This window comes from Megalopta genalis, chromosome 6 (genome assembly GCF_051020955.1).
Source record: "Megalopta genalis isolate 19385.01 chromosome 6, iyMegGena1_principal, whole genome shotgun sequence".
Classification (NCBI taxonomy): Eukaryota; Metazoa; Arthropoda; class Insecta; order Hymenoptera; family Halictidae; genus Megalopta; species Megalopta genalis.
The window spans coordinates 14915314-14928128 of record NC_135018.1 but is presented as its reverse complement, the minus strand read 5'-3'; the positions used below and the strand labels follow the sequence as shown (position 1 = coordinate 14928128).

Here is a 12815-nt window from a genome sequence, read left to right as displayed (position 1 = left end):
CGGAACTGCAGGGAATCTGCAACTTCAAAGTTATTTAAAAAACCGAAACTGAGAAGTTGCAATTGATCGAGCGACTTGCTAAATTTACTATTGACTACTTTACAACAAATTAGGATCGAATACTGATCGAAGAGCGAGTTCGTCATGGCGGTGAACGTGTTAAGTAAACTACTGTAGCCTGCGAATTTCGTGCGTTCTCGACAAAAATGAGTAGGTCAAATGTAAAACGGCAAAAACGAAATTTCAAGATTTTCGAACATTACTGTGAACTCGTTCAAATTGACCCATTAACTGCCAAACTTCTGTTTCTGAATTTTTGACGGAGAAAGTCGTGTACATGCACAAAAAGTTGTGTAACAATATAATTATATTCAAATTATGTTGCGTTGTTAAAATATTTTATAGCTTTTAAAAAGTCCCAAATGGGGATTGTAACAGGTTACCATGAATAAAAAAAAGGAAAAAATTCTCTTTTATTGCATGAAAAACAAAAGACCGTGTAAGTGACACATAGTTACTATACCTCTGAATTACACATTTATGTGTGTGTGGTATTTAATTATAATATAAAAATCAAACCAAAAATATCATGCTTCAAATATGATAATTTTTTTTTGTGCGATCACTTACAGATGATTTCAAAATTTGTTCACTTGTTGAAAGGAAACGAAACACAAATACACACCGTCTGCTACAAACAATATCGATTGATGCGTATAAAATGACATTAAACTGTCAAACGCGCCTGATATATTCTTCGCGCCACACAAGTGGTATACGTAAAATTCCAAAATTCCCGGATGAGGATCGTGTTACAGTTAATTAGGTTAATAACAAAAGCATTAAACGTCTGTATAATTCCGGCACCTTGCGGTTAACCGGGAACAATTTTGATCTCGCATAAAAATCTGCAGTCTCGTAATCACATTATTGCGTTGATTTTCAGCGGGTTGGACTATTGCAAAAACGCTACGAAAAACAAAAAACGTGGAATTCCATGTGTTCGTATATTTGACACGTTGATTTCGTACCAAACGGAATTATGCTCGTTATCAATGTATGAAAAAAGTAATTATTAACGTGCATATAAATAGGTATACATACAAAATTTAATCACTGATATTGACAAAATTGTAAACGTTATAAATACGACGTTGGATTACCTTTCGGATAACTTTCTCGCGTTCGTCCACACGTTCCCTGTGAAAACTATCGTCGGCTCGCGTCGATCGACCACCGCGACAGTTCGGATCATCGATCGCCGTGTATCGATCGATCGGCGAGCATGGAATAAAGAAACGAATGCGTACAGTAGTAAATGCGTTTAATCCGTATCGAAAATAAAGTTCGCATATCTGAAGACGAACGTGCGCCCGGACTACAGTAATATCTCTCTCTAATTGACGCTCAGATTCTGCACAAAAATGGACAATTTGGGAAGAGAAGATACGATTATTCGAGCCTTGCGGCTCATTTTTATAATTGTGGACAGTTTATAACTATAAAAATAAACCGCAAGGCTCGAATACGAGATACGATTATTCGAGCCTTGTGGCTCATTTTTATAATTGTGGACAATTTATAACTATAAAAATAAACCGCAAAGCTCGAATACGAGATACGATTATTACCTTGCGGCTCGTTTTTATAATTGTGGACAATTTATAACTATAAAAATAAACCGCAAGGCTCGAATACGAGATACGATTATTACCTTGCGGCTCGTTTTTATAATTGTGGACAATTTATAACTATAAAAATAAACCGCAAGGCTCGAATACGAGATACGATTATTACCTTGCGGCTCGTTTTTATAATTGTGGACAATTTATAACTATAAAAATAAACCGCAAAGCTCGAATACGAGATACGATTATTACCTTGCGGCTCGTTTTTATAATTGTGGACAGTTTATAACTATAAAAATAAACCGCAAAGCTCGAATACGAGATACGATTATTCGAGCCTTGCGGCTCATTTTTATGATTGTGGACAATTTATAACTATAAAAATAAACCGCAAGGCTCGAATACGAAATACGATTATTACCTTGCGGCTTGTTTTTATAATTGTGGACAATTTATAACTATAAAAATAAACCGCAAAGCTCGAATACGAGATACGATTATTCGAGCCTTGCGGCTCATTTTTATGATTGTGGACAATTTATAACTATAAAAATAAACCGCAAGGCTCGAATACGAGATACGATTATTACCTTGCGGCTCGTTTTTATAATTGTGGACAATTTATAACTATAAAAATAAACCGCAAAGCTCGAATACGAGATACGATTATTACCTTGCGGCTCGTTTTTATAATTGTGGACAATTTATAACTATAAAAATAAACCGCAAGGCTCGAATACGAGATACGATTATTACCTTGCGGCTCGTTTTTTATAGTTGTTGACAATCGATAACCATAGAAAACGAGCCGCAAGGCTCGTGAAATCGTATCTCCTCTTCTAAAATTGTCCATTTTTTGTGGACAATCTGAGCGTCAATTAGAGAGACATAATAACTGTACGTCGAGAAAGTAACGGGAAAACGAACAGGCAAACAAGTTCAAGCATACGACAACCCTGTTCAGCCATTAGTATCGTATAAAACAATTGTCCTCGGTCGAATTCGCGGTTGCGCGGCTGCGATACAAATCGGTTCGTCGGACAAACTTAATCACGGATTCGGTGCTCCCGGGACCTCGAAATCAAGTAATAAGCTCATCCAGCCTCGATCATACCAGCATGCGCATACAATTCAAGGAGAAAGTCTCGTTACAAAGCACGGGCAACCGTTTCTGTTACAGATAATCTCTCGCGTTCGTTTGCGTCCGCGTACTCTGCATCGCTGCGAAGCGAGAATCTCTCGCGGCTCGAATTTGCCTCCCTTTCCTTTCCTTCTTATAGCTCGCGAGTTAGGGTTGCAAGAGCTCGTGGTTGATCTCGACGGTTCCGTGTCGCGCATTTTTAACCATTGTGCAGCGGTTCGGATCGATTTCTTTGCGATCTTGACGAATCGGAAACATATTTTGCAGGGTCGGTCGCCGGAAAATTAAGAATACACCGTTCTCCGCGGGGTGTCAAGGGTTAATTAACTTTTTAAAGATTTCGCGAGATTGCAGGAAACTGCGAAGGGAGATAGAGAAAACTATAATTATTCTTTCCGTTCGCAGTCAGTTGTGAACGGGATTAACGGAAAATATTCGAAAACGTACGGAGAGATAGAAAAATCCTTGTCCCGCGGCTTATACAGCTGCTGTTTCGAGGCCGCTTTCGCGCAATTGGATTCACGCTTCGTTAAAATCATTGTATAGCGTTCAAAAAGTATTGACGAGTTCGAGCGATTCGGTGGAAATTTTGTGCACTTCTTTGTGCGTTCAAAATACATTTAACGAATAGAGTTTACAAACTCTACCGCCAGAAAAAAGGGTGTGAAATTTTGATTCTCGCCGTCGTTGTCCCCTCACGCGCGTCGCTCGTTGACGCTGTAGAAAGCGATTTTTATCGATGGTACAATGATCAAGGGCCACCGGAGCCTCATTGATGAGAATCAATAATAATCGTTCGCCAACACCGTTTGAAACTTCGAATCGAACGAATCGCGTTTGTTGAACTTCTCGCGATGCTAAGTCGCGCAGCATCGAGCCTTGCACGTTCGCGCGAAAATAATATCGGTTGCTTATCTATAAAATCGGCTGAGAACCATGACACAATCTGACGTTGCAGCGCAACGATGCAAATTTCGGATACATCGCACGAGGAACCCAAGTGCTCGATTATTTCTCAAGGTCACAGATAGATCAAGGGTAGCGGACATTATTTGAACAACATCGCATTCCTTCGCTCCAGAATCTACTGCAGCTGTCGACGTCGAATTTTTAGAGCACCCGGTATCAGATGCGCATTTCAGCCAATGAGAATCTTGGAAGATCGATCGGAAAACATTCGTACAATCGTATCGTGCCGCCAATCCGGCTGCAGGCTGAATTTTCGAGAAATTCTTTTACCAAAACTATGCGTTACCTTTGCTAGTAAAAGCACACAAAATTGCAACTCGATCGGTTGATCGGTTACCGGGGTAGAAGGATCGCGTTGTGTCAGTTATGGCACTCGAAACATCCTTTCAATTATAGACTCGGCGTATTGTCTATTTTGAAATGGAGAAATATTCGATCTCGTTATCCTCAAAAATGTCTACTACCCCTAATAGCTTAGAAATCAAGAAAGTTGCGTCAGAGATGCGAGAAGGAAGCTATTGTTATAAACTTTCTTGCGCCAGTTGCGCTCATGATTTTCAGTCGCCGAGTAAGAACATTTTATAAAATTTCCTCTGTATTTCTGTAAAAATGAAAACATTACAATTCTTGGCACTTCTTATGGTTAAGGTTAAACATAATTCAGAAAAAAGAAGGAAAAAAAACGAAAAGGACAACCAGGGATTATTCGCTCAATTCGCAATCAGTCGATCCTAAACAAACGCACGGTCGCCGTTAAAGGCGACGACGAATTTCGACGAACCCTGTACAAAAAAGATTTATCTATTCTGTAACGTTCCTGGTTTTCTGAATCCCAAACGAATTACATTGTCAAACGCTATATGATTATTGCAGTCGAAAATTGATCGCCAGGATAGACTTATACAGGGTGCCTCAAAATTATGATACTTCCGGAAAATGGGGGGGGGGGATTCCTGAGATCATTTGAAGTAACTTTTTCCTTAGCGAAAATGCAATCCGCGGCTTCGTTTACGAGTTATTAACGAAAAACAGTGACCAATGAGAGGCGAGCTTGACTGGTATTGGGCGGCCAAGCCAACGAGCGGTCGAAGTCCAGTTCCGCTCACTGGCTCGGCCGTCTCTCGCCAGCTGACCTCGCCTCTCATTGGTCACTGTTTTTCGTTAATAACTCGTAAACGAAGCCGCGGATTGTATTTTCGCTAAGGAAAAAGTTACTTCAAATAACCTCAGGAATCAGCCCTTTCCGGCTGTTAACGTAATTACGGAACACCCTGTATACCCTTTGTACTTGTAATTGTGAAAGAAATTCGTCATTAGCTAGCACGTGCGCCGTAACTTTCAACAGCTAGATCGAAAACAACGGAGACTCTCGTTTGAATTTGCCGTGCGAGTAATGTGTCGATCAAAAATATTAGCTCTCGACGCATATCACAGCCGGAGTATTAACAGATTTTGATCCTTTCACACGAATTTTTGTGCTCACGGTTTCGCATACGTCCCCTGGACAAACGTAACGCTCCGTGAAGGCAATTCGATGTACTACATTCTATATGGAATTTACTTTCATTTCGCAGACGAATATTTCATCGACTATGTCTTCTTGTAACAACGATTAGGCGAATTTCAGATTCTTGATCGTGATTACAGATCGGTCAAGCTTAACAACAGAACATGCAAATTCGTCGACGGATTCTTATTGAAATAAGGATCAAGCAATAACGTGGTAAGAGAAATTGCAATTGGATGATTCATTGACGAATTCTTCTTTCAACGAAGATTATGTAAAGTTAGTAGGAGAAATCTGCAATTGGATATTTCTTAGACGAATATTTCTTATACTAAAGGGTAAATAAATTCCTTAAGATAAATTACAATTGGATATTTCATAGACGAATATTTCTTACAACGATGATTAAATAAAATTTAGTAGGAGCAATTTTAACTGAATATTTTTCATCGACGAAATCTCCTTGTAAAAAGATCAAGTAAACTTTTAAAGAGAAATTGCAATTGAATATTTCATCGACGAGATTTCGTTCGGACAAGGTTCCGGTAAATTTCGGAAGAGAAATACGAGAAACAGCAGGCGTCATTTTGGTGGGCGACAGCCATGCTTCCTTCGATCATCGAAGGCCGATGAAAGAAACAAATTACAAGCGCAAGGGGTTCGTTGTCCGCGCGATCGATCACGAAATGTCTTCGGAATGGGACCGCGTTGAGAAACGATCATAATCATCGTCGTAACGCTCCCGAAAGCTTCCTATCAATTCTACAGTTGCGATACGAACACTCGACATACACGCGATATGCAAATCGCCAAGTAATTATCAGAAAGAACGATTATCCTCGTTTGATTCGCTAAAAAGTGTGCATCGCTTGTCAGAGCTTGCGAACTCGCTTTTCCTTCTTCCGTTTTTTATTCCACTTTTTTTTCCGTTTTCTTCTTTGCTTTTTGTTACTATGACTTTGTCGTTAATTAGTTCCTCAAATCTCTATAAAAATGAATTCTTAACGGTGACACGTTAGAAAGTAAAAGGTAGAAAAATATATGCATACACCGCTTTACCGTTTCTCTGATCTTGTGCCGCGTGGTGGGGATCATCGGAAAAAAGCGTTTCCAGTCTCTCGTACACACATACAGAAAGCTCATCGAAACTGTGGTAAAAGGGAGGATGCCAATTTAAAACCTCTAGAAACGCCCCTCTATTAATCTACGCGCTCCTCGTCATCTTTTTTGTTTTCCCCTTCTTTACAGTTCGTCGAATCTACCGCAACGCTTTGTCATCGCTTCCGCAGCGCACTGACCGATGCACCACGATTTCCATCCGGTTATTCGATTACGGTAGCCCATAGTTTACATATGTATTTGTACTTTGTGTCGCAGGCTTACAAATCGGCTTGTTTACCGAACTGTTTCACATTCGACCAGAGTCCGGAGACGGTGGCCACTTGATGAGAAACATGCTAAGTGCGAGTTTAATGCGTTTGTTGCAACGCGTCGACACTTTAGAGTGCAATTGGAAACTTAATTCTTGGTGCAGAAAGACTTTCAACAGAGGCACCTACTTTATTATGATGTAGGTTAGTCTGTTCAAGTTTGTATTTGCAATATCTTGATGGTCAAAATTAAAATGACATTTGACATTCGATCTTCCAGTTTTACTGAGACAGAGTATGATTTTTATTAAAATAATTAGTCTTTCTGTAAGACTGAATATGATTTAATAAAAATAACTACTCTCTTAATAAGATAAAATAGGATTTTAATAAAAATACCTACTCTTTTAATAAAAAAGTACCTACTTTTTCAATAAGATAAAATGGGATTTTAATAAAAATACCAAACTCTTTAATAAGATAAAGTAGGATTTTAATATAAAAATTAATAAGATAAAATAGGATTTTAATATAAAAATTAATAAGATAAAAGATAAAAGATTTATCTTTTAATAAGATAAAATAGAGTTTGAATAAAAACGATTTAGTCGGAGTGCTCAATAGTGAAGACCAACCATATGTTTTCCTTTCAAGATAATTCTTACCAAAACTGTGGACTTTATTTACGTGCAGATAGCACGAATGCATTGCATAAAGAAAAAATAAATGTTACTGTATATACTCATCATAACGAATCATGTTTGTGACCAGGAAAGAATTCCTCGGAAAGAAAATATAAATAAAAAATTCAACAACAAGGAACAAGATCCTCGATCAAAAATGTCGTTCTTATAAGATCTAGAAATTGCTGATGATAAAAGCAACGAATGGATCAATCAAATTTCTGAATGAAACATGCGACCGGTTAATTGCTAAAAATTGTATAAATACCACTAATGAAAGTGTCTAAATGCAGCGTTAAAATGGCAAAATAGAAACAGGAAATTTGTCAACGAAGTTGCTAAGCAAATTGCAAAGCGATCGAAGCGATCCACGGTTTCTCCGGTTCACCGAATCGAATAACGCAGCATTGATCGTGGTACAACACGGCGCAGACTCTTTCCAAATAGACAGCATCACATTTTCTTCGCGATTCTCAGGTAATACAATGTCTACGCGGCTACAATACGTTCGAATAAAAAAGTTCCTTCGCCCGTCGGTTATGTCAAGCGCTGACTTCCCACTTTCTCAACTCTCGTAAGTCAAACTCTCTCTCTCTACAATCCTCCTGATCCGTCCGTTCTCGAGGGCTTGTATCCCCTCGGCGACACGAATTGGGACAAATATTTTACTTAAAAATTATCTTTCCGGTAGAATCAGCGCTCGAAAGGCTCGCTAGCTCGTACTACAGCAGTCCCCAGTTGTTAGAGTTCCCGCGGCTTCGATGCTTCGAGAATACGTAGTTGAGAGGAAATTTCAAAGTTCTAAAAATCACCAATGCTGTGGGCCCTCGGGTGTCAGACGTAACGCGAGTTCTTTCGAAATATCTCGAAAAAAAATCGGATTAAATATTTCGAAAACTGATCGAACTTATTTTCTTTTAATTAAAGAATACATTTTTCCGCGGCCGGGGAACCTATAATATTCCGAGTTACTCGAGATTTACTAATTTGTAAGGATTTCTGGAAAATTGATAAAAAAAGAAAGTGGACTTTTAAATGTCAGAAAATGATAAGAAACTTTTTTACACTTCCATCGAATCACTGTCTCGGAAATATCCTGCAGTTTAAGTGTATATTACATTCTTTTGTTACGAATTTTCCGACAACCCCTATAGAATAAAGCCCGTTTATTTTTGATAGTTGGAAACAACAACAAATTATATAATTTCTTATATATACTGACTTATCGTCTTATTTACCTTTGTTATAAAAAATGACATTCTTTTTGGCCTCCTAGACCAGAAGCGCCCCTTAAGTAGATGAAAAGGACGTTTTACTTTTATTGCGAATTGAATGGATGAAAATTCGAAGTACTTTCAAGAGTTGGTGCGAGCCAGTGACGTCGATGAAGCAGTGGGTCTACTAACCGGGGACTGTTGCACTCCGCCCCACTTTGCTGTCTCGAGCCCGGAAGATGCAGATTGCGAGCACGATGTCCGTGATTTCGTCTACTGCTCACACGACTGTGGAAAAAGCGACCATTCACGGAAATCAAATCGAGTCTCCGGCCAGCTGCGTCTTTATCCAGCGTCTGCCAGTTAATTGTCTCGCTTTCCTGTACTTCCGTTTCCGACTTGCTGATTGTACGATAGCGCCTTAACCGATTTTCTGTGCTCTCGAGACCGGGAACAGTAGCAAACGTTTCATCTCTTATCAAGAAAATCATCCGACAACGATCGAATTATTGCTCCGGTTGTGACGAAAATTAATAGAAGCCCCCGAGGAATCGTCGTTCCAGCATTTAATGTTTCGTTAATTTGTAACATTAACAGTGGTCTCGAAAGGATCGAGAAGTCGGCGCACACATAAGATCTATGGATTCGTAGTCATAGTTTTCCCTCCTAACGTCGCGCTGTTCATCCGTAACTTCCCTCCAAGTCACTCCGTAACAGTTAAAAAGTCCTCTTAAAATAACTGATCGGGTATCGAAAGTAGATGACGAAGAATATTTTTTCAAAGCATAACTATGATAAATCGAATTATTTACAGACCCAGCAGTGCAGCCTTCCGATATTTCAAAGCCGAATATAATTTTTACTTTGCTCGGATATAGGGACTAATTATTTCCCCGCCCACCGGCGGGCAGTGGTGGGGATAGAGGCGGCGCCAGGGGCGTGGCCCGAGCGCGACACTAAGGAGGGAAACGCCGCGCTTCGCTTTACCCTCCGCATTCTCTCGCAAAGCAACTCCGTCATCGCTCGTACAAACGGATTTCTCGGCCTCGGACAAACCGTACAACAACGCTCCTCGCTTTTTTCCCCGTTATCTCTTTTCTACAAAACGCCGTGAGTTCCTTTCGCTGCGTCCACACAGGGGATTGGTCGTCGAACGATACGAGAGGCAGTCATTCGGTGAAATCATCTCGTCCCGTCGTTAGGAAACATTCGGTTCGAATCGGAACGTACGTCACGGAGAAATCTAACCACGCTTTAATAAAGAGAAATGTTGTGTTCGTATCACGAAAGTGCTCGAAGCGAATCGTAACGAACGAAAAGAACAGCATCGTCGGCGATGCATTGTCGCGAAATCCAGGGAAACGTTAAAGCATCGGACCATCGGCGTTCTGTAAACAATTATTGTGGTATTTGAACAACATTACTGTATCGCGTCTGCAGCGTTCAATTTCGTCTAGACTCAACGTAATTGCACACTGGTGGATCATCTCGGATCTCACCGCTGCAACACCGACAATCGTGTATTTCCATTAGCTTCGGAAACTGTTTCGAGGTGACGTTTGCTCATTAGAGTTTCTTGTCCGCGGACTCGGCATACTCTTATGTATAGATTATACGCGTGTAAAAGTCAAAATACAAGTGAGACAGTCAGTGGAAAGTATACAAATGTGAACCCTACGGTGAAAGAAAATCGCCCGAGCCCCTTTCGAATCGAGATACCGACGAAATCGTTGCTCGTTAAAGTCGTCGGAGACAATTTTTTTCGTGTTTCCACGTCGGAACTGGGCCGAGAATGTTGTAGGCGGCCAGAAATGTTCGACCGATTGTTTCGGAAAAAGAAAAAAAAAAAGGAAAGAAAACCAGAGTGATGAGACGACTGCGATTCGCACGGTGTCATTGAACCGAGTATCGAACGATAATTATGATCGATACAAAGGCTACGAAAGTATCGCGAACGAAGAAATGCATCATCGATCGAAAGATTACAGAACGTATTTTGAAGCTTCGTAATAAAGCGCGCCCACGCTTAAAGAGTATAAAATGCAATTGTTTTTTCTGCTTTTCTTTCCATCTCGTGTGTTTTCGTTTGTTTGTTTGTGTATGTGTGTGCGTACGTTTACGTGTGTGTGTGTGTGTGTGCACCTGGCTCTGCGCCTCTGCTATGTATGTATGTATGTACGTATGTTGCTTCTTGTTTTCTGTATATCTTTATTATTTTTTTGTGCCTCTCCCTTTTCGTCACCATGGAAGTATAGTACTTATCTTTTTACATTCGTCGCTCGTCAACGGTGGTATTACCAAAATACTACGTAATATACGAAGATACGATTAAAAACGATCGGTTATTCATGCGTAATTATTCCTTACGATATAAAACGTTCTTTGAAAAAGGAAAGAAAAATATTCAGCAATATCTTATCACACCGTGTGTAAGGTAGATGATGCTCTAGCACACAGCGTTATTACCATTCCAGACAGAAGAGGGTTCAATGCCACCGACTTTTGTACGATCCCAAGCGTCGCGATGTGACGGCACGCCGAGGCATTCATCGGCAAAACGGAGGACACTGTCAAGCCCAACATTTTGTCCCTCTTGCACTTTTCTCCCCCTTACATTCTCATCGATAGAGCTTCCTAACGATAATCTTCTCACCATAATTTCACCGGTGGTGTGCTCGTGTACGAAGGGTCCACTCTTATCGCTAATCTGTTAGCTGCGCAAATTGAACGTCTATGCAAACACGAATTTGCACAAAGAATCATAGAACCGCGCCCCCTTTCGGTACGAAATCATTTTTCCCACACGCCCAGACCTTCTTACTTCGATTTCGGTGTGGAAGCGAGAAAACGCGATATTGAATAAAAAAAAAAAAGGTCACAGTCTTGGCTTCACTAAGAAAATTCATTTTCAATCAAATGGTAACGGTATCATAAGCTTAATTTAATTAATTCAATTTAATTAATAGTATAACGATCGCCATAATTTCGTTAAAGACGTACAATGTTCAAACGAAACGGAAATAATTACTACGAACACTTTGTCGTCTCTAGTCAATTCAGCTTACACATTAGCATGCTATGATACAAAGAATCGTCGAATAACTTCAGTTCCAAGAAGAAAACGAATCGTACGAATGATAATGTTGTAAAATCGATCTGTCGCGATTATATCATACGATATACGTCTAAAGAAACTCTTCTCACCACTAATCTATCACTTATATTTAACACGAATTTTATATAATTACCACACGAAGAAACTGTATAAATCATTAGAGGACCGCTTCACCTTCCATAAAAAGTTAATTACCTATCCGTGGAAACCAAACGATAGAAAAATGCTAATCAACGTAATTCCGCAAAGATATGCAATGCCTTCACATCGAATTCCAATAGAGATTTAAAGAGAATCCGCGAGAGGATCCGCGTCTAGTCTCGTATTTTCGAATAAATGCCTCGGCGTGGCCGCGCCTCGTTCGATTTTCTCGTGGGCAAAATCGAAATGGGTAAACGCGGGCCACGTTTGCCGTTGTTTGGCAACGATCTCGGGAAATGGCACAGTGATGCCCGCGAGTCCCTTCGCTGGTTGAGCATGTGTTAACTTGTCGGAATCGCTTGCAGCGTCGCAGAGGCTGGCGGTCCTGGTTTACCTGAGACAGCGCAGCCATTTTGGTAGCAGGGCCGCGCACCTCAAATACTCTCAAATGGATCCGCTGCTGTCACCCGGAAAGACCATCATGTTTTCAGCACCATAAGAAGGGGTCGGTGAGCTTCTGGCATCCAGGGAGGCCCTGCTCGCCGAGCTAAAGCTACTGGAACTTAAATCCTCGTAACTGGCAACCGATTGGCTGCCTCCTGTAACAAAGAAAAAGAGTTCCGTCCTTTACCAATCGCACGACTTCATCGATGGTTGTTGTTTTATTTTTATTGTTTTTTCTTTTTTGGTTTAAATATTCGTACGAGGCGCTTAACATGACCGTTCAGCGATTTCCGCCGTCGAAGTTTCCCGGCAATTATTTTCTCTGAAATGACCAAGAACAGGGTCCCGGGGGTAAACGAACAGATTAATCAGTCCTAGGTGTCGACGCATAATCCCCTCGATTCCATGAGAAGCAATTCCAGAAGCGTAATCGTGCATCTGTATTTCAGAATTACATGATCAAAGTGACGATTTGATGATAAGTTTTTGATGAATGTTGTTCGCAGCTTTCTTCGAATTTGTTGAGTGTACAATAGAGAATTTGATTCTTCGTGACCATTTGTGGAAAGTGATCGCAGGAAAACAATTTCGATGTTCCAAAGA

General features: G+C 40.3%; 1 protein-coding gene across 1 annotated transcript in view; it reads right to left on the bottom strand.

Annotated features, from left to right (window-relative positions):
* Positions 1–455: 455 nt before the first annotated feature.
* Positions 456–12815, bottom strand: part of LOC117219144 (uncharacterized) — a 34524-nt gene continuing 22164 nt past the window's right edge. The window contains exon 12 of the mRNA XM_076522808.1: positions 456–12367. Within this exon, the coding sequence (XP_076378923.1) occupies positions 12332–12367 (36 nt within the window). The 3' untranslated portion in view covers positions 456–12331. The remainder of the gene's footprint in view (positions 12368–12815) is intronic.